Source organism: Ixodes scapularis, unplaced genomic scaffold (assembly GCF_016920785.2).
Source record: "Ixodes scapularis isolate PalLabHiFi unplaced genomic scaffold, ASM1692078v2 PGA_scaffold4__175_contigs__length_147842914, whole genome shotgun sequence".
NCBI classification, from domain to species: domain Eukaryota; kingdom Metazoa; phylum Arthropoda; class Arachnida; order Ixodida; family Ixodidae; genus Ixodes; species Ixodes scapularis.
This window is the reverse complement of record NW_024609879.1, coordinates 130,830,691-130,852,733: the sequence shown is the minus strand read 5'-3', so window position 1 is coordinate 130,852,733 and position 22,043 is coordinate 130,830,691. Positions and strand designations below refer to the sequence as shown.

Sequence of the window (22,043 nt, the reverse complement as noted above, 5' to 3'; positions counted from 1 at the left end):
TCGCTCACTGAACCTTTGAAGTGTCACCGAATATTGCACTAGCAATTGTTGGGATATGGAGTGTACGTCGGCAGGTATGGTATGACAACACGCTTGCACCTTGAAGCAGTATGATCATGCAGTGGACATCATTCTGTGCATACGGAAGCGATCCGAGTCAAACAACATATACCTGCGTTCTACGGGTTCTTTTTTTTTTTACTATACTGTCTTTAGAAGAAAAAAAAAAAGGCAACAACAATTACAGCAGTAATTCTAAGGTTAATAAGCCATTCCTGCCCTCCTCTTGAAAGTTAGGGGTTTCCAGTGGTTTCGGAAGATTTCTATTGCGATCTTTCTTAAATTTAAAGTTGGCGACACCGGTTGAGCCAGTGTCCCTCTTCTGGGGGCCCCATCTGGGCACTTGGCAAAAAAGTTGCCCAGAAATCGGGCGGCCGCGATTGGCTGGCGCCACGCTTGACCTTGGCGCCGGCCAATCACAGCCGCCAGATTTCGCTTACTTTTTCGCCAAGTGTCCGGATTAGGGCCCCTGATGAGTTATATATAGGGTTCGGAGTTTTAAACCGATAAAAACCGATAAAAGTACGCCGAATCCATTTTCGGAAATTCGGTTTTAACCGAAAAAGGTCAGTTCTTAGGTTCGGCATTTTTTTATTAAAACCGATAAAAGTATGTCGAATCAATTTTCTAAAATTCAGTTCTAACAGGAAAATGTCACTTTGACCTTCCAGTCGTACCGCAGAGCCGTGGCGAAAACGTGGAACAACAGTGTCTTTCGAAACGTGTCCGAATGTATGGGATACACGGATGCCATCACGACGTTTTGGTTTAATGTGCGCATCATCGATCGAAACTTGAAGTCCGAAATGCCCCATAACTTTGCCATGTACGAGCGTGTTTTCAAATTCGTTGTAAGGAAGACTGACTTGATGCAAGCTCTGCATTCTGTGTTGAGCTTCACAAAGTCGCACCGTGTCTCTTTTGGCGGTCACAATTGGTTGATTAACCAAGTTTGGCTCAGGCAGCGCTTCCTCTCAGCCTGCCAGCGTCCAGTATTAGTGTTGAGAGGGCATTCTCGAAGCTCAGGGCCATAGCAACAGGAAAGAAAGACTGCGGATCAACGAGGAGAACCTGGGAACGTACATCTGGGTGTACTATTATAAGATAACGTAATCCTGATGTACAGAAGGTGAAGTTCTATGTTTTTCGGGCATAGGCTTTATATCTGACTTGTTCTTGCTTCTCAGGTTTTTCCTTGTTTCTTTTAGAGCTGCACACATTTGCCAAATAAAGTGTCCATTTTTTTTTCAATGTACCTATGCCGTTATTCTTTGAGATCACAAGTATCAGAGCTACAAGGATCATCCGATCCGGTGTCCGTTGGTGTTTATTTTATATTCACCGAAAAAAGCCGATAAACTTTTGTGGGCATAAATATACGCCGAAAAACACCGAAAATTGAATTTTAAAATAAACACCGAAAAAAGTACGCCGAATTTCGGAAAAATAGAAACCGAAAACGCAGAACCCTAGATATAGTGCTCATGGGTAGGTGCTATATGCCCCGTTTCACACAAGGTCCCACTGCAGCCGACACCATGATCCGGTGAAGTAAATCAAGCGGCGCCAGGAGCGCATGCATCGTCAAGGAGCCCGTCGTCTTTTCGCGTTCGCCGTCACCGGCAAAACCGATCACGCAAAAAAAAAAAAAAAAAAAGCGCCGGATCAGGAGTCATTTACTCTGTGTGATTGGCTTAGCGTGTTGGTGAGCAAACGCACAAGTACCCGACGAGTACCATGACGACGCACTTTTTGGCGCTGCGTGGTTGGCCCTATGGGATTGTGTAGCGACGGCCGCGTTCAGACTTGGAGTCAAACGGAGTAGAATGTTCGACGATCCGACTATTCCTAGATTGCGTAATCTTCATAAGCGATCGACCCTTTCGGGCATGTTTCGCAACCTCTATTTCTGCGGCGCGTAAAAAAAAAAAGAAAAAAGAAAAAGATTTGTATGTATTGGAGAGTTTTATGTAAGCGTTTTTGTACGGTTGTATTCGTGAAGCGGTGCATGCTGGGACCAGCGCCATCTTGCCGTCCTCGGGAGCAGACAGTCGCACAGTCGCGTACGGACAACCGCATCCTACCTTTTCAAACTTCAGGCGAAGCCGCAGCCGCGCTTTCTGCCTCGGGTATGGTGTCGTGTGTGGTGGTAGGTTGCCACAACAAGACGCAATCGTCAAAGAAGAAAGAGTGCAAGGTCGCAGACGCTCGGTTCTTTAAAATACCGAAGGTGCGGACTCGTGAATGCGACACGACGCGAACACTGTCCGCGAGGAGACAGCGAGAATGGTTGAAACGCATCAACAGAAAAGACCTGGACGCTGACCTCGACAAGTACAAGGTGTGCTCACGCCACTTCGTCTCGGGTGAGTGTCGGCATAGTTTGTTTTTCTCTGACATTAACTTCCTGGAGCTTTTCGAATCAGTGGGCTAGGCCTACTTGCAGCGCAAGTTCGATCGAAGTTAGTTGGTTCAGTCATTCTAAAGGATCTTAAAAACACTCGAATGCGAGCTTTCTGTCGCAGGAGCGGGAGAAACAGGATTTAGATAACTATTTTACATTCATGAGCACGATTTTCTGTTTTTATTTTTGCCTTGCAGCAATCTTTAAGGGGTGCCACTGCTCCGGCGGAAAATCGGACAGCTGTTCCGTGTTCTCCCCTTTAGACGTCTTTTGATCGATTCTTTACATTGTGCAGGGGCAGCGGCCGATCTTTTTGACGACTGCAACCCTGACTGGGCACCTAGCCAACATTTGGGTTATGCATCCACGCTCGACGGCCCGCACTCGGGTCGCTACGTACGGCTGAGTCGTCGTCGGCATACGCGTCCGCAAAAACATGAAAAGTTAGGCTCACCTTCGAGACGATGATCACGCTGTCCGCGTTCGCTGCTTTCATTGCCGGCTCCTGGACCCATCCGCTCGTAAGGTAATTATGGGCGTCTAATGATTTGTACGCTTTTAGCTGCTTGCGCGTCACGAAACTTGTCTTGAGGATCAGGTAGTTGTGTATGTCGCCCATTTCTACCTGCGGCCATAGGTTGCTGTTCCGGACTAGGTCCATCGGCGGCAGCGCGAACGGATCCGCGCCACACATTTTAACCTTTTCCTCGTAACGTGTGCGTTCCCGTCCGCTTAAACTTAGGCCGTATAAACCCAGCGGTGGACAACCACTTGAAGAAGACATCTTCACGTTAGCGGGCGAGCAAACACCATAAATACGTCGCACTGCAACGGTGCGTGCGTAACGCCTCCGTCACCTGTCGCTGGGCGCTACGGGAGTGCGCGCGCGGCTGTCTGCTCTCGAGGACGGCAAGATGGCGCTGGTCCCAGCATGCACCGCTTCACGAATACAACCTATACCATGGGCCCTCCAGTATGAACTGCGCATGTGCCACTGTGGAAGACTGGCGCATGCGCAGTTCGTACCGGAGGGCTCATCGCACCATATCGGACGTGCAAATACGGTTCCCTAAAACTCTCTAGCGTCTGATGGTACGTTTACACCTGAGAAGAAATCCGCTGCCGCGGGAGCGGATCCGCTCCCGGCGGCGGCGGCGACGAGCGGGTTGCGTTTACATCTGTTTCCTTCGAGCAGTGGCGGCAGCGCCGGCTGCGGCAGCGCTTCCCGTAACGTCTCGACAAATATGACGAGAAGGCGCGAGAGTTCCCGCCTCGGCTCTCTCTCTCCCGGGCGTTGCGGCTCCCGGAAGAACGCGTACTCGTGACGTAGGCAGCGTCGCGCCGCGCAAGAATGCCACTTCCGGTCAGCGAAACGCCTCGTTCGGCGGCAGAAATAGATCCCGGACCTAAACGGCTCGCCGCCGCGTTTTCCGCCCAGCGTTTCGCCCCAGCGGCAAAAGCTGGGCGGATTCGCTGGCGGATCCGCAAGTGTAAACGTACCATGAGGCGTGTTTCTTGATCGAACGACGGTCCTACCACATTGGCCGTGCAAAAACTATTTGCAGATATACTCGAAGTATACATATATGTATAAACCAAACATGCTTCAAACATGTTTGAGGTGTGGCCCTCAATAATTATATATCAACACCGTGTCTTCTGTACGATTACACTTCGTCTTATCTCAACTCCAGACGCAGACGATGCTACGAGCCCATGGGACCAATCCGACTGCGTTAAAAGTGCACCATCATGGAGTTCGCCATGTTTATGTACACGTGTTTTATCGTCGCTGAACCAATCCTAAATCGAAAAAAAAAGGCCCAGTGATTTGTGCTTTTGAAGCTGCTGGACTGCTTCAATCATCAGTTTGTAGTGCCGACTTCGTAGGGACTAAAAGGCTGACGACCAGACTCAAGATTCTGCAAGGCAGAAGATCCTCCTCACCATGGGGGAGGAGGAAACAGGCGACGGTGAATAGAAGGGGAGAGAGAAGGAAGCGGGGGAAAAGCGGAAAGCGTGAACTGGTCGTTGATCTTTTAGCTGAAACGGATTATATACATACTACCTTCACACTTAACCAGAGACTACGGTGGAAGCTACGTACCCGCCGCACCCATCAGCGGCCTCCCTCTTGTCACCTGAAACGGCTCTCGGCGCGTGGGTATGGCTGGGAGCCTGATGACGTGGCGAAAGAGAGGCGTATGACTGGTCCAACGAAGACATAGCTTCCACCGCAGTCTTAGTTTATAGGGGTGAGCGGAGTATTGCACTGTGACTTAAGGGTGCTGACGAGAACGCTAGAGATAGGATACTGGTGCTCTTAGAGGCATCCCAGGGATACTGTTTAAGAGCAACATGTTTACAGAGAGCCCGAACCTCGCCGGACACATTTGCTATGCACAGAGACCCTAAGTGGAGATGCAATAAAGCACGAATCACGCACGAGACCAGCATTCTGACTTTGTTAACTGACATGCTGTCTAGTAACAAGTGTGAAGCGGCTACGCAGACGCCGTGGTGACCTTAGCGCCACCGCAGCCGCATGACGCCAGAGCCGTATATCGGTACATGTGTATATACTCGATAATTAAAAGGTAAAAGCTTTATGACGAGCGCCTTAGCAATTAAGAGAGTTGCAAGTGTGTTGCTCTGTTCGCGTCAAGATTTCAGAGAAAAATTAACATGATCTTGTATTTTTAAGTCCAAATCAATACGTATTATATATAAAAAAATGTATGGCACATTGCTGGGTTATAATTGTGTCAGATACGTGAAACGCTTAGCATCACGTGACATCACGTCACGTGACGTCGATTTCCCCGCAACATTTAGTGGGGAAATTGTATTGGCGCCTAGGTTATACGGGACATTTATTTTCCCCCTAAATTTAGCGGGGAATTGATGTCAGGTGTCCTGATGTCACGTGATTATGCACCAATTCAACTTCCCCAGTAAATTTAGCGGAGAAAATGAATTGGTGCGTAGGTCTGTGACGTCACATAAATAGGGTTCCGCGTTTTCGGATAAATGCGCTAAAATCCGAAAAAAAAAAAAAAAATAAACTCTCGCCGGTAAATATATTTCGAATTCGGATTTATCCGAAAAACTCAGAATTCAGAAGCTCAGTCTTTGGGACGCAGAAGCTTCCGAAACCCAAAGACACTTTCTTCGTTCACTTTTTATTGTTTTCAAATTCGTTCGTTCGAATTTGCCCTTTCCACAGGTGTACAAAAAGTTATGCACTCTGAACCCTGATCAGAAGAAGCAGGCCTCTTCCCTCCGAACCGAAGCCGAATACGTAGCCAAGTCAAACGGAGCCTTCCTCTCGGATACGTGGCTTTCGAAGACCGTCTCTCGCCCTCCTGTGACCTCCATTTATTGCAGACGGAATTTTTGCAGACGTTCCCCTGTCATCCTCGTTGACGACAGAAATTCGAGATTCAGCCAGTTGCATTAATGCGGGGATTTGGGACAGTTAGTTAATGATCGTAAACAAGCTCCTAAAAAAAAATAGACCAGGACAAAAAGTTGACGTAAACACTGGCGCACTCGCAACGAACATTCATTAAAAAAAGAATCCTTTATATAGTCGTGAAAAACATCAGACCCGACTACAACCGATCTTGCCTTCCATCAAGTTTTTGCCAAAAATGTTCCAAATATTGACTGAATAAAATTGTAACTGCAGTTACACTCCGAATTAAATAAAAGAAAAAAATTAGCTTAAAAAACATTCTTTTATTTTCTTCAAAAATTATCGCCGAAAACGCAGAATGCTATCCATAATGCAACACTGCGCGCGTTGCATTATGGGACGTAACAGACCTACACACCAACTGTACTTCCCCGCCAAATTTAGTGGAAAGAATGAATTGGTATGTTAAAAGTCGGAGCCACACCAGCGGTCTATTTATATTTTATTGAAGTCTAGACGTACATTTTCAAACTCGTCATTTGCCGAGATCACTAGGTAGATAGCATCAATTGGCTCTTTCAAGTACTTTGTGACGAAGAACAGAAGAAGTTCCAGGGTTCTTAGGGTGACAACAGAACCCTGTTTGACAACTAAAAAAAAAGTTTGTATTACACAAAATAAGGCTGCTCAACGGGTGTAGCCATGGGTGTAACTCCCTGGAGCACATTTTGTTCACTCATGCAGTGTACATTTTTTTAGTGTCTAGATTCATCCGGAGTCGTCCTGACAACGTAATCGCACGAGCAAGAGTAGTAGAGGCTTACAAAATTACTCACCTCCAACTTCCATTCGACGGTCACTTGCGCGACCTTTTGCAAGGAATAGCTTTTTCCTGAGAAATAGTGTCAGTCGCTGCGCTTTCGTCCACAGCTCAGTGACTCGGCAGTTTTCGGCAGGGTGATAAGTGCTGGAATGGTGTGCGCAGTGACTCTACACGTTCGTTTATCCGCCATTAATTTATATGCCGCTGCAAAAAAAATTAATTTTTTTTTCGACGTAAAGACTATTTAAGCGTTTTTAAATGTTCATTTTGTGCCTAAATGTAGCACTAGCGGTTCGAACTTAAGTCCCTAGATAAGAGCATCCTACAAGTAGCGACATTTTTTGAAGCCCCGACTTCGTGACGGTGGGGGCGAATGGCGGCGCACAGCAGACGACTCAACTCCATTTTGTTCCAGCGGAATGTGCTTTGTCAATTATATTGGTTGTCGTTACTTGTAAAAGAAGTATCCCGAAACTCTAGTCCGAACCGGATGCTAAAGTTGTAGCACTAACCAGTATTTTCTTCAAAAGTTATGATTTTCTAAAAAAATTTTAAATTGTAAATTGGCGACCGGCGGAGCTATTGAATGCGTGAAACTGTTTTCCCATTGAAATAATAAAAAAAAAATCCTTTGTAACTTATGATTTTTTATACTTTGTCTGATGCTACGATGTACTAAAGGGCAAAGCTACGGTCCGCCAGGTCCAATCACGTTCCACGTTGAACTATGACATGGTTAACACTGATTATAGGTGGACGAATAGTGCTCCGAATCAAAAAGCGCTGCCTCATGCTTATAGCTCCGACAGTGCAAATAGCTTGTATGTCGTTACCTTCTTTGCAACGTAAAATTGATGAGTCACTTAGTGCAATTCGATTCGAACTACTGTCCGCCCATCCCTATTAGTGATCCGAGACGCGGGCACCGATATATATGCGCATCGAAGCGCAATACCATGCAATTTTTAAGCGACTCGTGATTGGACCTGGCGGTTCGCAGCTTTTGCCTTTAGGTCATCGTAAAGTTAGACGAAGTATACTCAACTCGGTCGGCGAAACATTGGGCTGTGCCACTGCGTCACAACAACTATTCAATACAATCATTCAAGTACACATTTCCTACTATATTGAGCACCCTAATAAAAATTACATTGATATTATTACAATTGCAATTCAGGAATTATGAACTGAACTAATGTGAGCCGAAAACGAATAAATCGATTTATGAGACCCGTTTGATTTCTCTTAGTATTTTGCTTTGTTATTTCGTTGTTTTTTTTTTCAGTGTTCTTCGCTGTTCCTTTGTCTTGACTTCTGTATATGGAGTCAAAACAAAGCTGTTCTTACAGCTTTTTTCCCTTGTTTCTTTTATCAAAATGGCAAAAAAAGTTATTGAATCCTAATAATAATAATATAACGAATTGCGTGGAAATGTCTGTATCTGGTTTGAAGCGCATGTACTACATTTGAGCGGAGAAAGAGCGTTTGGTAATACGTAGTTTATTTTTGCGGTGAATAAACTTTTTTGTTCCAACTGACTTACACGCTGTAATCTTTTTCACAGCGCAACGTACGTGTGGTTTAAAATTATAATAGGAAAACGATTACAGTTGTATTCCGATGTATATCGATCAAATAGTCACTTGTAGAATTGCGTGTTTATGAGGAACCACTGCATGGCGTAAGATACGCAGGATGTGTTTTCTAAAAGTGACACTAAATAAAGAAAAAGAAAATGCCGTGAAAGCTACACTTATGCGGTTTGTGCGAGTTAGTTATACAGCCAGGGGGACATAGGATATGGGGCTAACCATAACGATCAGTCGGCTAATTAACTAAAATTTTAGTTAGCTTTTTCATTAGTGAAAATGAACATATGGTTCCTATTTAAAACTTGCTGAGCGTCATCAAAAATGACTAAATCAATCATATTTAGAAATAATGTGAACGCGTGGGAAGCGGAGTGGTGCGCTAAATGTACCACTCGTCCAACAGGTACAAGGCTGGGGCTATCGTACCAGACGGAAAAATCGTGCGGGCGCCTTACCGCACCGGTCGCGTTGCTCCTGCAGGAGACCCGATGCACGAGTGTAAGCATAGCGCACTACTGCGCGTCTCACGCCCTGAAAGTCTTTCCTAAAATTACTGATTTAGTGGTTTTCGATGACGCTAATTATGTTTGTAACTGGAACTATATATGTCTAATTTCACTAATCAAAAAGTTTTATTAAACATTTTACTTAATTAGCCCGCTGATCGTTACGATTAGCCCCTTTCTACTTGTCCCCCTCATCATATAACTCATCTTCACAAAAACAAAACAAAAAACACATAAATGTAGCTTTTATGGCTTAAAAAACCAATAGTGTCACTTTTAGAAAGAACACCCTACAGCTTTTCACAAGGTGCTCAACGATCTTGAATGTCGTCGGTTCTGGTACGAGTTAACCCATCGTTTTGATCTTTTCACGCCGCTGAAAGGTGTTCCTGAAAAAATGCGTGATTGTCTAACATTCTGGTTTTGCTTCACCCATGTTGTTTCGCATATTTCAGGTTGAAATGTTTTATAGTTTCGTCATCCTGCGTACCCGATATGGAAAGCACTTGATTAAAAACGAGATGAAACCAAAAACGTCGATAGACCTGGACACCGCACGCGTCGCCGCTGCCAGAAAACGTCCTCTGCTCGAATTGGTTGCAAGCGACGGCACCGAATGACCCTTCGTTACGCGGCTAGTTGCAGTCCGTCGCGGGCACGGTTTGCTACTATGCTTCTCTATCGAATTCACGTGGCTCTTTCTGCGCGCTCTCGAGCGCTCTTTCCAGAGCGCGCGAAATCGGTTGGTTGAAAGAGAGTGATGTGAACTGATCGGGATGGTTCATTCCGGGGGCGCCCTCAGAGCGCTCTCTGGCACTCCGTCTGTAGCCGTCAGAGTGCGGAGCGGCGCAGGCGTCACGTGGTAGCTGGACGGTGATCTCGTGGTTTTGTTGACGATGGCCGGCAGTGGTCTGTCGTGGTGTGCGGGGTCCGGCATGACGGTGATTGATGTGTGCTTCTACAAAGTGCTTGTGCATTCGACGGTGCGAGGATTACAGCGGACGGGACGACATTCGTTTGCGACCGTAACGGGAAAAGCCGACGTGTGAAGTGTTCCCAGTGCTTTCACGAGATCGTTCATATCACGGCGGTGAATCCGCTAAGCCTAACCGACGACGAAACAGCTCTCAGAGCTCGCCACTGTTTTACCGGATTTTGTAGTCGCTTCAAGAAATTTTTGAGGTTTGGTAAAAGTGCGTTCAAAGGTTTGTGTTGTAAAATAAAGGGAGAGCCGAATATAATGCACTGTGATTTGTTTCACACTGCGATGCTTGCACGATATTTCGCCGTGAGAAAAATGCGGTTTATTAACCATTTTATATTCGTCTGCTCAGTCGTACGCATGATCCGCTATCGCAGCGCGTTTACCGTCGAAAACGCGATGAGTTGACAACTGTTTCCAAGCGTTGGCTTTCGTTCCGTTCTGCATGCTGTTGTTTTCTTTTTTTTACATGCTGATGAGTAAAACAATTTACGTCAACACCGTTATTTCATCACGTTGCGAGCGCAAATTTTGCTCAATCGTTCACCGTACGCTGTAAGATCGTGTTGTTTTTAATGCATTACCAATGTCCAGAAAATTTAATTCCGTGACTGGTCTGAGAATGTCAGAGCGCTCTGAAGTCAGGAGTTGTGATCGGCTGAAAAGGATCCCGAGTAGCTCTGGCGGCGAGGAGGGGGCGCTCTGCTGAATCGAGGTCAGACGGGAGAGGCGACCACCCGAATTCACCATATGGGAGACACGCTTGTTTCAAAGGGAGTTTTCGTAGACCGCGTTTCCCCATCCGCTAAGCCCTCCGCAACGATGAAGTCGCAACTGCGTCTGCGTGCCGATGGCCTTGGCTGTAGAATTCCCAGTATCGTAGCGGGATGCGGAGGGCGTTGTGGGACGCCGAAAACCATCTACGAAAACTCCATAAAGTTGTTTTCTGGGTGCGATACGTCAAGCAGAACTTGGCACATACTACGCGGACTGGTTAGATACTGCATCGTCATATTAGGGAGTTGTAGTAGACCGTTTCCCCAGCCCGCTAAGCACCCGGATAGCGCTCCGTGATTCCCCACAAGACCTTGAACTATGCAGACAAGGCGGGCGGCGCGCATGCGCAGCTGCGGCGTTTTCTTTACGGGCACCGTAACGGAGGAAAACAACGATCTACTACAACTCCCTGTTGTCTCTAGTTTCGTGCCTGAACGGCGGCAGTAACAGTTTTGTGAAAGCGTTGAAGCGGAGAGACATCTGCCGCTGTGTTCAAAGCAGCATGCGCCAAGGTCAGAGCCGACAATCAAAGAAGAAAGAACGCGTTTTCTTTTTTTTTTTTTTTTTTTTTTATTCTTCAGTTGCATTATGTGGACGACGGAGGCGCTGTCGGCTGAGGAATCTCAGGCGCGCACGAGGACATTATCTAGTGGATCGCGTCACAGAATTCGCCGTGCTGTGTGTCCTCACCTACGAGCCTCCATCACTAAAGTTTCCTGAGACTGGTGGCGCCGCGCTACGGCGACTTCTAGAACCATGCATTGGGACGGTAGGGTTCCGGCCAAGTGGTGATGTGATCATAGCCGCATTTACATGAATGCGACTTCAGCGCATCGACTCCAATCGTCTTCCGAAGGAAGCCGACGCGGCAACGTTTACATGGATGCGCACCAAGCCCTACGCGAAGGTGGCGCCACGCCGTGTCAAAGCTCGAAGTTAAAGCTGCGTTTCCGGCACCGGCCGCACCACGAGACCACATTTTCAGGTGCATCGCACGTGAAGGCATTCCGATGCTTTCGGCAAGCGTAAACTAAAGATTGTGCCCGCTGTCTTCGATGCTGTGCAAGGAGTTACGAGACGGAAGAAACATCAAAACCCCAACGTTTCGGGCTCCGGGTCGGGCCGCTGGACCACTCTGGATCAGAGGCGACGTGCGTGCGCACGGAATGGCGAGCGAGATCGTTTCCAACCACTATGAGGACGCCACCGCGTTTCGCCTCGCCATACCTTGCAAACTGCGAGCGGACCCCGAGGCCGAAAGGCTCCGGCGCAGCCAGGAACGGCACCGAGATAGGAGCAGCTCGTTTTGCGCTACCATGCAGTGCTTGGAGCTTTCGGCGTCATTCCTGCTTGCGCCGAAGCCTCTAGGCACTCCTTTGAACACGCTAGTCGTATTTCGCAAGGCTAGGACGGGGCCGCCCTCTCCGAGCAGCTCAGTGATATTCTCCTCATTTAGGTTGGCAATAAAAACTCGCGTTTTTTCCCGGGAGATCCTGCGGGTGACCACACAGAACCGCTCTCCGCCGCCTTCGCCGAAGTTAGCCGCCGCCATGTTCTCAGCTGTTCACTCGCTCCCGCCGCGAGCGCCTTCCCATAATTAAATGACATTTGAACGATCGGCCAATCAGCGCGCGACACTCCGAGCGTGGGGCGCTCCACGCGCGACACATCGCGAGCCGATTCGTCAACCACACGAATGTCATTCGTTGTAAATGGCATTCGAGTTGCCCGTGTGGCACGGGTATTAAATGGGTTCGCAAAAGGAGGCGGCGCTGGAAGGGGCGTTGGCAGTGCTCTGTTGCTTTTGGAGCTGCGTATTGCAAGGAAAACAAAACCATACTTTTTTTTTCTGTTTTAAAGGACTCGAAGGCCGCTTCAGACAGGTTGGATTTCCTTTTCGGAGATAACTTATTATAACTTTGGAGTTACTTCCAAAATATTACAGGAGCATTTAGGCAGAGTAGAAAAGCCAAACGATGTTTCCATTTTTAATATGGGTATATACATGAACTCGGGTCTTCAATTTTTTTTTTTGAGTCTGTTTAATTATTTACAATACTTACAATAAACATAACACTCACGATAATGAGCTGGTTTCGCGAAGAATTTTTTTCCATGGCAATGAATACATGGCATGCATAGCATACCCGTCACGATCGCGAAAATTCGTGGACGCGAACTATCAGCAAAACGGGCCCTTTGAGACATTAAAGAAATACCAAGATCGGGAAAATAAAGTCGTTTATAGTACTTGTTTTGCAGATGCATGGCTATTATAAGCGCACCGTCTCGAGTTTTAGATGTAGCTAACTAAGATACGAAATAAGCGTTCACAGTCGCTACGATTCTCACTGCTTTCCGCAGGTATGCTGGAAATTCCGGAAACAGAGTTGGAATGCTACCCGCGCGAAGACTTCTCGTTTGACCGCTTATGTCGAAGCAGACATCTTCGAAGTGCACCGAACACAGAACGACAGTATTCTTAGGCGACCATCCCCCCGTCGGATAGCACCTGCGACGTGCAAACATGTTTATGGCTCGTCTGCTTTGCCGTTCAAACGTACACATACGACTGATGTGATCTTTGCCTTGAATTGTTGTGAAGTGCAGCGTTCCATTGAATGCAAGTCTTTGTGAAACAACTACAACCGTTCCGGGAAGCAATGGTGGGCTCCTTCGTCGCTTTCGGCTGCGTAAATTGAGTGAAAACGGCTGGAAATACTTTTCATGTATAAGTATGCAGCAAGCACGTTGCAACGAATGTTGCTCGCTCGCTATAGCTTACTACTGCATGTGAGCAGACTTACGGAAGAAAGCTCGATGAGTGCACTCATCGAGCTTTCTTCCGTAAGTCTGCTCACATGCAGTAGTAAGCTATAGCGAGCGAGCAACATTCGTTGCAACGTGCTTGCTGCATACTTATACATGAAAAGTATTTCCAGCCGTTTTCACTCAATTTACGCAGCCGAAAGCGACGAAGGAGCCCACCATTGCTTCCCGGAACGGTTGTAGTTGTTTCACAAAGACTTGCATTCAATGGAACGCTGCACTTCACAACAATTCAAGGCAAAGATCACATCAGTCGTACGCCGCAGACCGCGTCGATCCGTTTTCTGCCCCGAGCAAGATGGCGACGGTTGGTGTTTTTAAATGCGTAAATTAATTTTAAAATAAAAAAAGTAACGCCGAACGCTTTTTGCTGTGACACGTTGCACATTAGGTTACGCCGGTGCTGTGCTTTGGCTTGGAGCGGTGAGTTACCCAACTTTGTGTTGTTTTGCGTAATTTTCTTTTACATGTAGCTGTATATCTTTTCAATCTGTCACAAGTTCTGCGAATAAATTTTTCCTTTTTGTATAATGCTGTTAGAAGTTGTATGCATGAAGTGATTACTCAGCGTATTTTTGCATGCAATATCCTTTTGTGTTCTGAATGGATGTCCTGCTGACAAATTTGAGACGGGCCCCAGACCTCGTCAAGCTGCCATTAGCAGCTTTTTGTCTAGGGTTTCCGTTGGCTTAAAGGCCATAAATAAAGCGATTGATTGATTGTGTAAAGTGTCAGTTGTTTCAATTACATAATATCGATGAGGCAGACATTTTTTTTTTTTTTTTCAGAACCGCTTTATTTTTATTATCACAGCACGGGGTCAACGACCATGCGTGTTCTCGGGGTTGTTAGATCATGCCTAGCAGTATACGCAGTTTGCGCTTGCGCAGTTCTTCTCGCAGTCTGCTAGGGTTGCGAACTTCTGGCAGTTGTGAGGTCCGGTCTCCGACGGGATGGTCTCGCATTGCTTGGTGGTCGGGTTGTACTGTGCAGTCGCTGTCACGACGTGGCTGGGGTCATTTGCACCCGGATTGGTGCAAGCTGCGGGAAAGGAAAATGAAAGGTTATTGAAGGTTCTCATGTCCGTCAAATAAACTTTACTAAAAAAAAACAAACAAAAAAAAACAACACCGCTAGCCGTCCGACTGGTTAGCGCCTATAACGCGTCTCCGGCTTTTGTATTTAACGCACTCTAAAGGCCCGTTCACGCTCTCGCAACCGAGTACGAACAGGAGAGACGAGAACTGTTAAAACCTTCTAGAATTTCTTAGGACGAGAGAAGACACTGGCACTCTGGCGCCATCTATGCGGTGACCCTGGAACTGCATTTCATAAGAGCGGAGGTTTCGCGGGATTTCCGAGGTCGAATGTGCGTAATACCTATAAGAAAGGCTCGTTTATAACGTTAAAAAATGTTTTTCGAGCCAAAAAAAGAAGGATAATGCGCGAGAGAAATAGAAAATATGCCGGACCGCCATGTTCACACTGCTACCCAACAGATGGCGCCAGTGTGTCCCTTCGTTGTAAGAGGTATTAAGAGGTTCCAAGGCACCCGGTTCTAAGAGGTTGCAAGTGCGTGAACGGGCCTCAAAAACGGGTTCTTGATCTAAGTGGGACGCTTTGCGATAACGTAGGAGATAACTACAACTGCCGCGATTGGCCAGGCCCGCTCTGCGACTGCAGGCAGTGCCTAGGTCAACCGCGACGACGTTCAATCGCCGCAGCGGGCGATTTTGCCGAATTTCCGGCCGAGTGTGGAATTGTCACGCTGTTGATGGCCGCGATCCTGGCGGATGTCACAGCGGCGGTGATATATGCTGCAGACGCCTGTTCTGCTGCAGGTCGCTCTCCAGCTTCGCAGTTCACGGAAGCTCCAGAAGCCAGGAGTGTGAACGTGGCGACGACAGCGACGCTCGCGTTCGCTGCTCGAATTTTTAAATTTTTTTTTTTTGCCAGTACATGTAATAACAGTCGCTAGAATCGCGACATTCGAGTACATACGACATGCCAGCTTTCATATGAAAAAAAAAAATCGTGAGAAACGAGAGCACTAGCGAGCGTCATAGCAGGAAGGAGTAACACGCTGAAGCGGTTGAAGATCTTGTAAGGTTGCATATAAAGTTTGTATATGAAAATGGAGCAGCAGCGAGGCTCGAACCAGGGTCGCTACGGTGGCAGTCGGACACCATACAAATAGGACCAGAGGTAGAGGCAAATATCACGCGGAAAGAATAAAAACACAGAAAATACACGAGGGACAAACACACAGTTCTTTCAACCAACAGCCTTAGAGTGTCTGTCTGTCCCTCGTGTATTTTCTGTGTTTTTATTCTTTCCGTGTGATCCGTACTCTATCCAACGCGCTCTGCTATGTGTAGAGGCAAAGATACCTATATTTTTGCCTCTTCTCGCCATAGAAAGTAGGTAGCAAGACCAGCTAGCTTAGCGTCTGCGCACTAATTATTCCGAACCAGAGCTGGGCGCTCTGACCTTGCGTGCGAGCTCTAGTTTCCTCCTCTCCCTCAGTTTCGACCCTTAGAGCCATTGAGCTAAAAGTACAGCTTGTCTGTAGAGGGGTAAATGATTTTAGTTGCACGCAAAGTGTGCCAGCGAGAACGGCAGTTTTTGGATAAAAATATTCGAATGCAACGATAAACACAAATGACGGACAAATAAATATAATTAATAAATATATAAAATCATTTAAAAGATGAAAATAATATAAAAATACGATTAAAATAAAAAGTAAAATAGAAAAAAAAATTAATAGTAGAAAATGAACTATCTATACTCGTTTGCGCCCGAAGAATAAATGAAGTTTTGAGCACACTTCATGCGCAGCGCGAACTAGTTCTTACATCGTTTGGTTGTGGAAGAAAGAAGCGATATGCTTTTGGCGCTTGAAACGTGTGCGACTTGATAAGCTAACATATATCTAAACGAAAGTGCACTTTATATATCTCAATTCTCTACATAAAAGAGGAAAATAGTGATGCCCCGCAAAAACCGGGACCTCTTTTTTTTTTTTTACTGCGCTCTTCAAGGTGTAAACGGGGTGTGTGTGTGTGTGTGTGTGTGTGTGTGTGTGTGTGTGTGTGTGTGTGTTTGTGTGTGTTTCGGGAGACATTCAGTGTTTTTCGGTCTGTGCCAGCATGATGAAAACCTGCTTATGTATGGGCGGCGTACTAAACTCTGTTTCACCTTGTGTCAGGGGCGGATCCAGACCTCCATTTTGGGGGGGGGGCGGTTCCTCGGCGTAAAACGGGGGGGAGTGTTTATACTTTTTCTGGAGTCATCGTTTTTACTAAACTCTGATAACATAATATAGATCTTGAGAGCTTTTGTATCGGTTTACCTGTAGGGGATGAACTCTGAACTTTCTGTGGCTATGCACACCAAGGCACACGCTCCCGTACTTTTGACTGCATAGCCTCAGAAAGCTGGGCATCTGGCCAACGCAATGTCTCTGCTCGTGCGGAAAATCACGTGCAATTGCAAGCCTACCAAAGCTATATTCACGTGCACGCCACACGTGCCTGCTCGTATGGGGCACCAGTCAGGACGCTACACTGTAGCGTCCTGACTGTAAATTTGACCGTAAAATTTACGGTCAAATACCAGGCAGCTGATGCTGCCAAACTTGTACAGTAAAAATAACGGTGCACTGTAAATCTGGTTTACGATAAATTTAAACGGGGACCGTAGAAATCTACGGTCGGCCTTCAAATTTGCGGTAAAAAAAAAAATTTACGGCGCGCCGTTATTTTTACGGTGCAATTTAAACGGCGAGAAAGGTGGTAGTATTCAGGTTCATAACATCATTGTATAGTGATGTTATGAACTCAATGATGTTATGAACCTCGACTGAACCAAGCACGTTTTGAAGGCTTTCAGCAAGTTGGCCGAACATGTATTGTTTGTACAAGAAATGCCGACGTTGAAATTCATAAATGGTTTTTTGAACTGTTGATACCGGCATAAGAAGCGTTCCCTTGAACTTCAGGTACAAAAAAAAAAAAAAAAAAAAAAAAACAAGGTCGTATTTTACGGCCTTCCTTTTTTCTCCCGCAGACAGAGACATTAACACGTCGTAGTTATCATTAGGTGATTGCATCACGTTAACAGCACCGTCTTCATTAGAATCCGCACTAGTCGACCAAGTCGAAGAGTCCTCAACCTGAAGCGGGCCTGCAGGCGATGCGCCGTCGCCCAAGAAACCCGTCACTCGTAAATGCGCCCAGTTCAAATGTGCCGTGATCGAACTATGATTTCACACCTTCTGACAGTTGGAGCACGAACACAAAAACAAAATACTGTCGGTGATGTGGCCTTTTAGATGTTTTAGCAAAGCCTCCCTTGTGTGGCACTCCTCTAGGCATGGTGGCAAAGTGCACTGAAAGCTTTCGAAACTCCTCGAAACAAACCAAACTTCCCTTAGGCGTACCAATGGGGAGGCACTCACTTGATCGAATGACGCTTTAGCGAACGCCCACGTTTCATCGAACGACACTTTAGCGAATAGTCGGACGCCGCGAAGCGGCGTTTTCGGGTGGGCCAAGTGAGTTTATATTTTTTGTAATGAGTTGCCGCAGACTGTCGCCGCGAAGCGGCGTAAAGCGCAGCGCGACGGATGGGTTAACGCGCGCCCCCGTTATTCGCTAAAACGACCATTCGCTCAAATGTCGCCGTTCGCTCAAATGTCATTCGCTCTTGTGATATGGACCCCCTTCGTCCACACACTGAAGAATTCGAGAGCTGAAAACGTGCTCATCGAATTGCACAACCATCAAGCGTGCTTGAACAGAAACTACAAATTCTGCAAGTAAACATCTTTTAGAGTGTTGTATTTATGCCGCCGTTACACTATCCTTGCCAATCAAGCAGCAGATTGATAGTGAAATACCTGTCTCGAGTATCCAGTTGCCTTCCGCTCCAAATTTTCAGGTGCACAAAAATCCGGGAATGCCACAAACGAACGAGGACAAAATGGCGCGGAGACGGGTGGGAAGGCGGGAAAATGAACTGAACGTCAGCTTTTTCCACTTCTTTCCGCGTTGTCCCAACCAACGTTCCTTTCTTTTGTTTATGCTTCTAGCTCGTCGCATTGTTGCTCTACTGTTTGCTCTTAGTTCTCTTTTTTTTTTCTTTTTTCAGTTAAGGCAGTTACGTGGTTACGTTCTGCGTTGGCGCGGCTGGCGCGGACAAAGAAAGGAGGTGAAGGGGCGAGAGGAGACTCTCTGGGTTCCCGCAGCTTCCGAAAGGTCAAGCGTAATGACCAATTAGCGAAGCGCGTCTTTTCTTTCTGTTTTCTTGCTACATAAAGTTTTGCGTTTCCCTCTTGGTTTTTTTGCTCGTTTACGGTGCATTTCAGATAATTCCTCTTCACGGCGTACTTCTAGTTTTTATTAGCGTATAGCGCCGTAAATTTGACGGTTACTTCTTACAGTGTATGCTTTCGAAGCTAAGCGCTTGTGAGCCCGAGCATGCTGGGCGCCGATAAAAGCTGCGCACAATGCCTGGTTACTACTACTGATATGTCAAAAAACACCTCGACCGCACGAACACTCGTGTGGGGGAAGCTCCAAAACTAATAGATTGCGTTTGTCCAAAATGAAGTAGGGTAAGATGGGCCAAATGAGCCGCGGGGCAAAATGCGACAGTTGGAGTGAAGGCACCCAACGAAAGTTTTTGTTTAGTGCCAGCTATCACATAGACACAAGTTTCAAGCTTCACTGAGGCGTGCCTTAGCCTGTTCACTTTGCGTGAGCCATAAATGACTGCCTCTGGCAAGTCCTTTCCGGAGAAAAAGAAATGCCGATTTGAGATTGCCGAGTTTACCGCCCGTCAAAGAGGTGCATAATTCCGCGCGAGATTTCGCTTCGAGAAGTACGCCCCGGTTGGCACAGACTTTCTACCAAGGTATAATTTAATTTCATTCCTAAGTTGTATTAGCTTCATGCAGACCAAATTTGAGTGTTCAGCGCGCTTTTTTTTTACGGAAATAATTATTCACGTAACGGGATACGCGCGAGACAAAACGCGACAATGTGGCATTGTATGACGCGTGTGTCAATAATGTACCAGTTTCCTGGTTGTTCCTGAGTCATATTTTCCTCTCGGTGTCTAGGAGGATCAAAACGTACAAAAGAAAGACAACAGGGGCTTCATGGCGCATAAGTAACACTACGAATGCTCTTGAAAGTGAAGCAACAGCGTCACTCCCTTCGCGTTGCCGCCACACTTTTTGGCGTACCAAGGGATGTGCTTCAAAAGAGCAAAAAGACAAAAAAATAAAAAAAGCAATGGCTCCACAAAAAAAAAAAGAAAAAAAAATGGCGAGGCGTTTGGGGGGGGCGATCGCCCCCACCGCCCCCCCCCTTGGATCCGCCACTGCCTTGTGTTGTACAGCAGGAAAAACTACAAGCGCGAGCTCCTTGCTCTAGGGCACATCTCGGCGACACAAGCTCTCGTGCACCAAGGCCAGCTGCCAACGCTATCAGCTCGCGTTTGTAGCCTTCGCTGCGGTACAACATAAGGTGAAACGGAGTACAGGACGCTAAACACACAACTCGAAGATGCATTGCAGGTACAGCGTAATACGAATGCTAAAGTCGAGCTATTGAATCAACACCACATAGAAAACAAGGCTTGCGCCATCCCCCTCCCACGGAGTGTTGTACGCGTTAAAGTAACGAAATACGTTACTCGTTACTTGCAAACCCAAGGAACGCGTTACCGTCCTACGTTACTTCAAAATAGAGGAACGCCTTACTGTTACCGTTACCGATAAAAAGTAACGCACGTTACTTTTGCGTTACCTTTTTGAAGTTCTGAATTAACGCGTTTTACTGTTGTGACGTTACAGGTACGCATAAACGCCATATTTCAATAAGCATTATCTCCATGCTGAAGCTGAACGTAATTATTTTATCTTTTTTTTTTCTTAAAATTTGGCCTAAGCATTTGCAAGAAAGGACGCAAAGAAAAGCACGAAAATTCGAAAATTCACGTGGCTTGGCGCCTAGAAACACACACAAAAAATAAAGTGTAACTTTTTTTTAGGTCTTAAGAGGTAAATGTGTCGAGTAATGTAACCCTTTTACCCGATACTCCAATTACGTAACGGAAGCACGTTACCCGTTACTGTTTTGAAAACAAAAAAAAACAAAAAAAACAAAAAATACTTACGAGTACGTTACACGTTGGCGGAAAAAGTAACGCGTGTCACCGGTAGCACCATTAATGTAACGCGCTACCACCAACACTGCCCCGTTACTGTTTTGAAAAAAACAAAAAAAAAACAAAAAAACTTACGAGTACGTTACACGTTGGCGGAAAAAGTAACGCGTCACCGGTAGCACCGTTACTTGTAACGCTCTACAACCAACACTGCTCCCACATCATCACTAGGCGATCTAGGCAGTGCCGTCTAGTTGGCGTCCTCATCGCCATCAGCGCGTCTCGCAAAGCCTCACAACGAGCGCGACGCTATGGGGAGAGCAAGTTCGTCTGCTTCAAGCGCAGGAGGTACGGTGACGTCAGAACGACGCCGATCTCTGATTGGCCCTGATTGAAGGACAGTAGGTAGACCTCAAAGCAGGCTGCCTTGAGGTCTACCCACTATCCTTCATTCAGAACCGAACCAACCAGAGCTCAGCGTCTTTACACAATATCACCTACCTTGAGGATATGCGCAGGTGTGCTGAGGTCCGGTGGCGCCCGTTGTTCCTGAAATCAGGTAGAACACAGAGAGGAAGCGTATCAATAAAAGGACGAGTCGAGCTACGAGTAACCGTAAAACCGGGGTCACATTGCGCATGCATCGCGCAAAATGCAGTCTGCAAACACGAGTCATCGCAATATCCGTGGTTCGAATGCCGCGTGCCAAGTTTCCCCTTGAACTCGTTGCCATGCGGCATTCGAAGCACGGATCTCAAGGTGACTCGCGTTCGAATCTGTATGCAGACTGTCTTTTGTAAGATGTATAAGAAGTGTGGCTTTGGTTTATCTGTCAACATTTAGAAATTATTTTCGCGCATGTTAATGTCTAGCTCATATTCGAGGGTGGTCCTATTTTATTGGAGGGGCATTTCGAAAACACCGTTTACGCAGTGACATCCGCTTGACCGTTTTCAGTTGGATGCATTAGATAGCAGACTTCGGATATTCAGATTGCAGACAAAAAAGCCAATGCGCACACAAAGTGTGTCGAAAACAATACTCACTGCCTATCACGGCAAAGCAGAAGGACAGTACGAAGACCACCTTGACAGGGCTCACAATTGTAGCTGCCATTATTTCTGCTTCTTCGACTGTTGTTGTAAGAGAAGAGAGATGATGGCTAGGATGGTATTCCTCGTCTTTTATACATGCGCTTCACCCACAAGGAACGTACTGGTTCGCGTGGCTGTGTGCGGGAAAACAAGTCATTGATCCCGTTATAAATAATAAAAAAAAGTTATATAACTACCACGTCCGGTATGTTCCACGCGCGTATCCCCAGTAACTGTAATAGGTCATCAACCGCTATTCCTGCCGATCTTGCGCAGGGGGGAGTCTGGAAAAGAGACCTCACCTTCATTGATGGGAGTTCACATCTACGACGCGTGGCAGTCTGGTAAACAGTTTTACGGACATGACCCTTGCTATTTC

At 46.6% G+C, this 22,043-nt stretch overlaps 1 protein-coding gene and 1 long non-coding RNA gene across 2 annotated transcripts; one reads left to right on the top strand and one right to left on the bottom strand.

The window, feature by feature from the left end:
• The first annotated feature begins 2,245 nt into the window (after positions 1–2,245).
• LOC120845256 lies at positions 2,246–2,885 on the top strand. Its single transcript, XR_005716613.2, has 2 exons — positions 2,246–2,426; positions 2,760–2,885. It is a non-coding gene; the product is annotated as an uncharacterized LOC120845256 (long non-coding RNA).
• An 11,365-nt stretch (positions 2,886–14,250) lies between these two features.
• On the bottom strand, positions 14,251–21,698 carry LOC8052013. Its single transcript, XM_002433988.3, has 3 exons — positions 21,617–21,698; positions 21,072–21,119; positions 14,251–14,432 (listed from the first exon to the last, which is right to left on the bottom strand). The coding sequence occupies exons 1-3, from the start codon at positions 21,684–21,686 to the stop codon at positions 14,251–14,253; spliced, it is 300 nt and encodes a 99-aa protein (XP_002434033.2). The 5' UTR covers positions 21,687–21,698.
• Positions 21,699–22,043: the final 345 nt, after the last annotated feature.

What these genes read in the sequence shown, in the direction of transcription:
- LOC8052013 (XM_002433988.3), bottom strand. Translation starts at nt 21,686, where the DNA reads ATGGCAGCTACAATTGTGAGCCCTGTCAAGGTGGTCTTCGTACTGTCC. An exon ending in CTGCTTTGCCGTGATAGGCA is followed by an intron (nt 21,120 to 21,616) that starts GTGAGTATTGTT and finishes ACCTGATTTCAG; the next exon opens with GAACAACGGGCGCCACCGGA. An exon ending in CACCTGCGCATATCCTCAAG is followed by an intron (nt 14,433 to 21,071) that starts GTAGGTGATATT and finishes CCTTTCCCGCAG; the next exon opens with CTTGCACCAATCCGGGTGCA.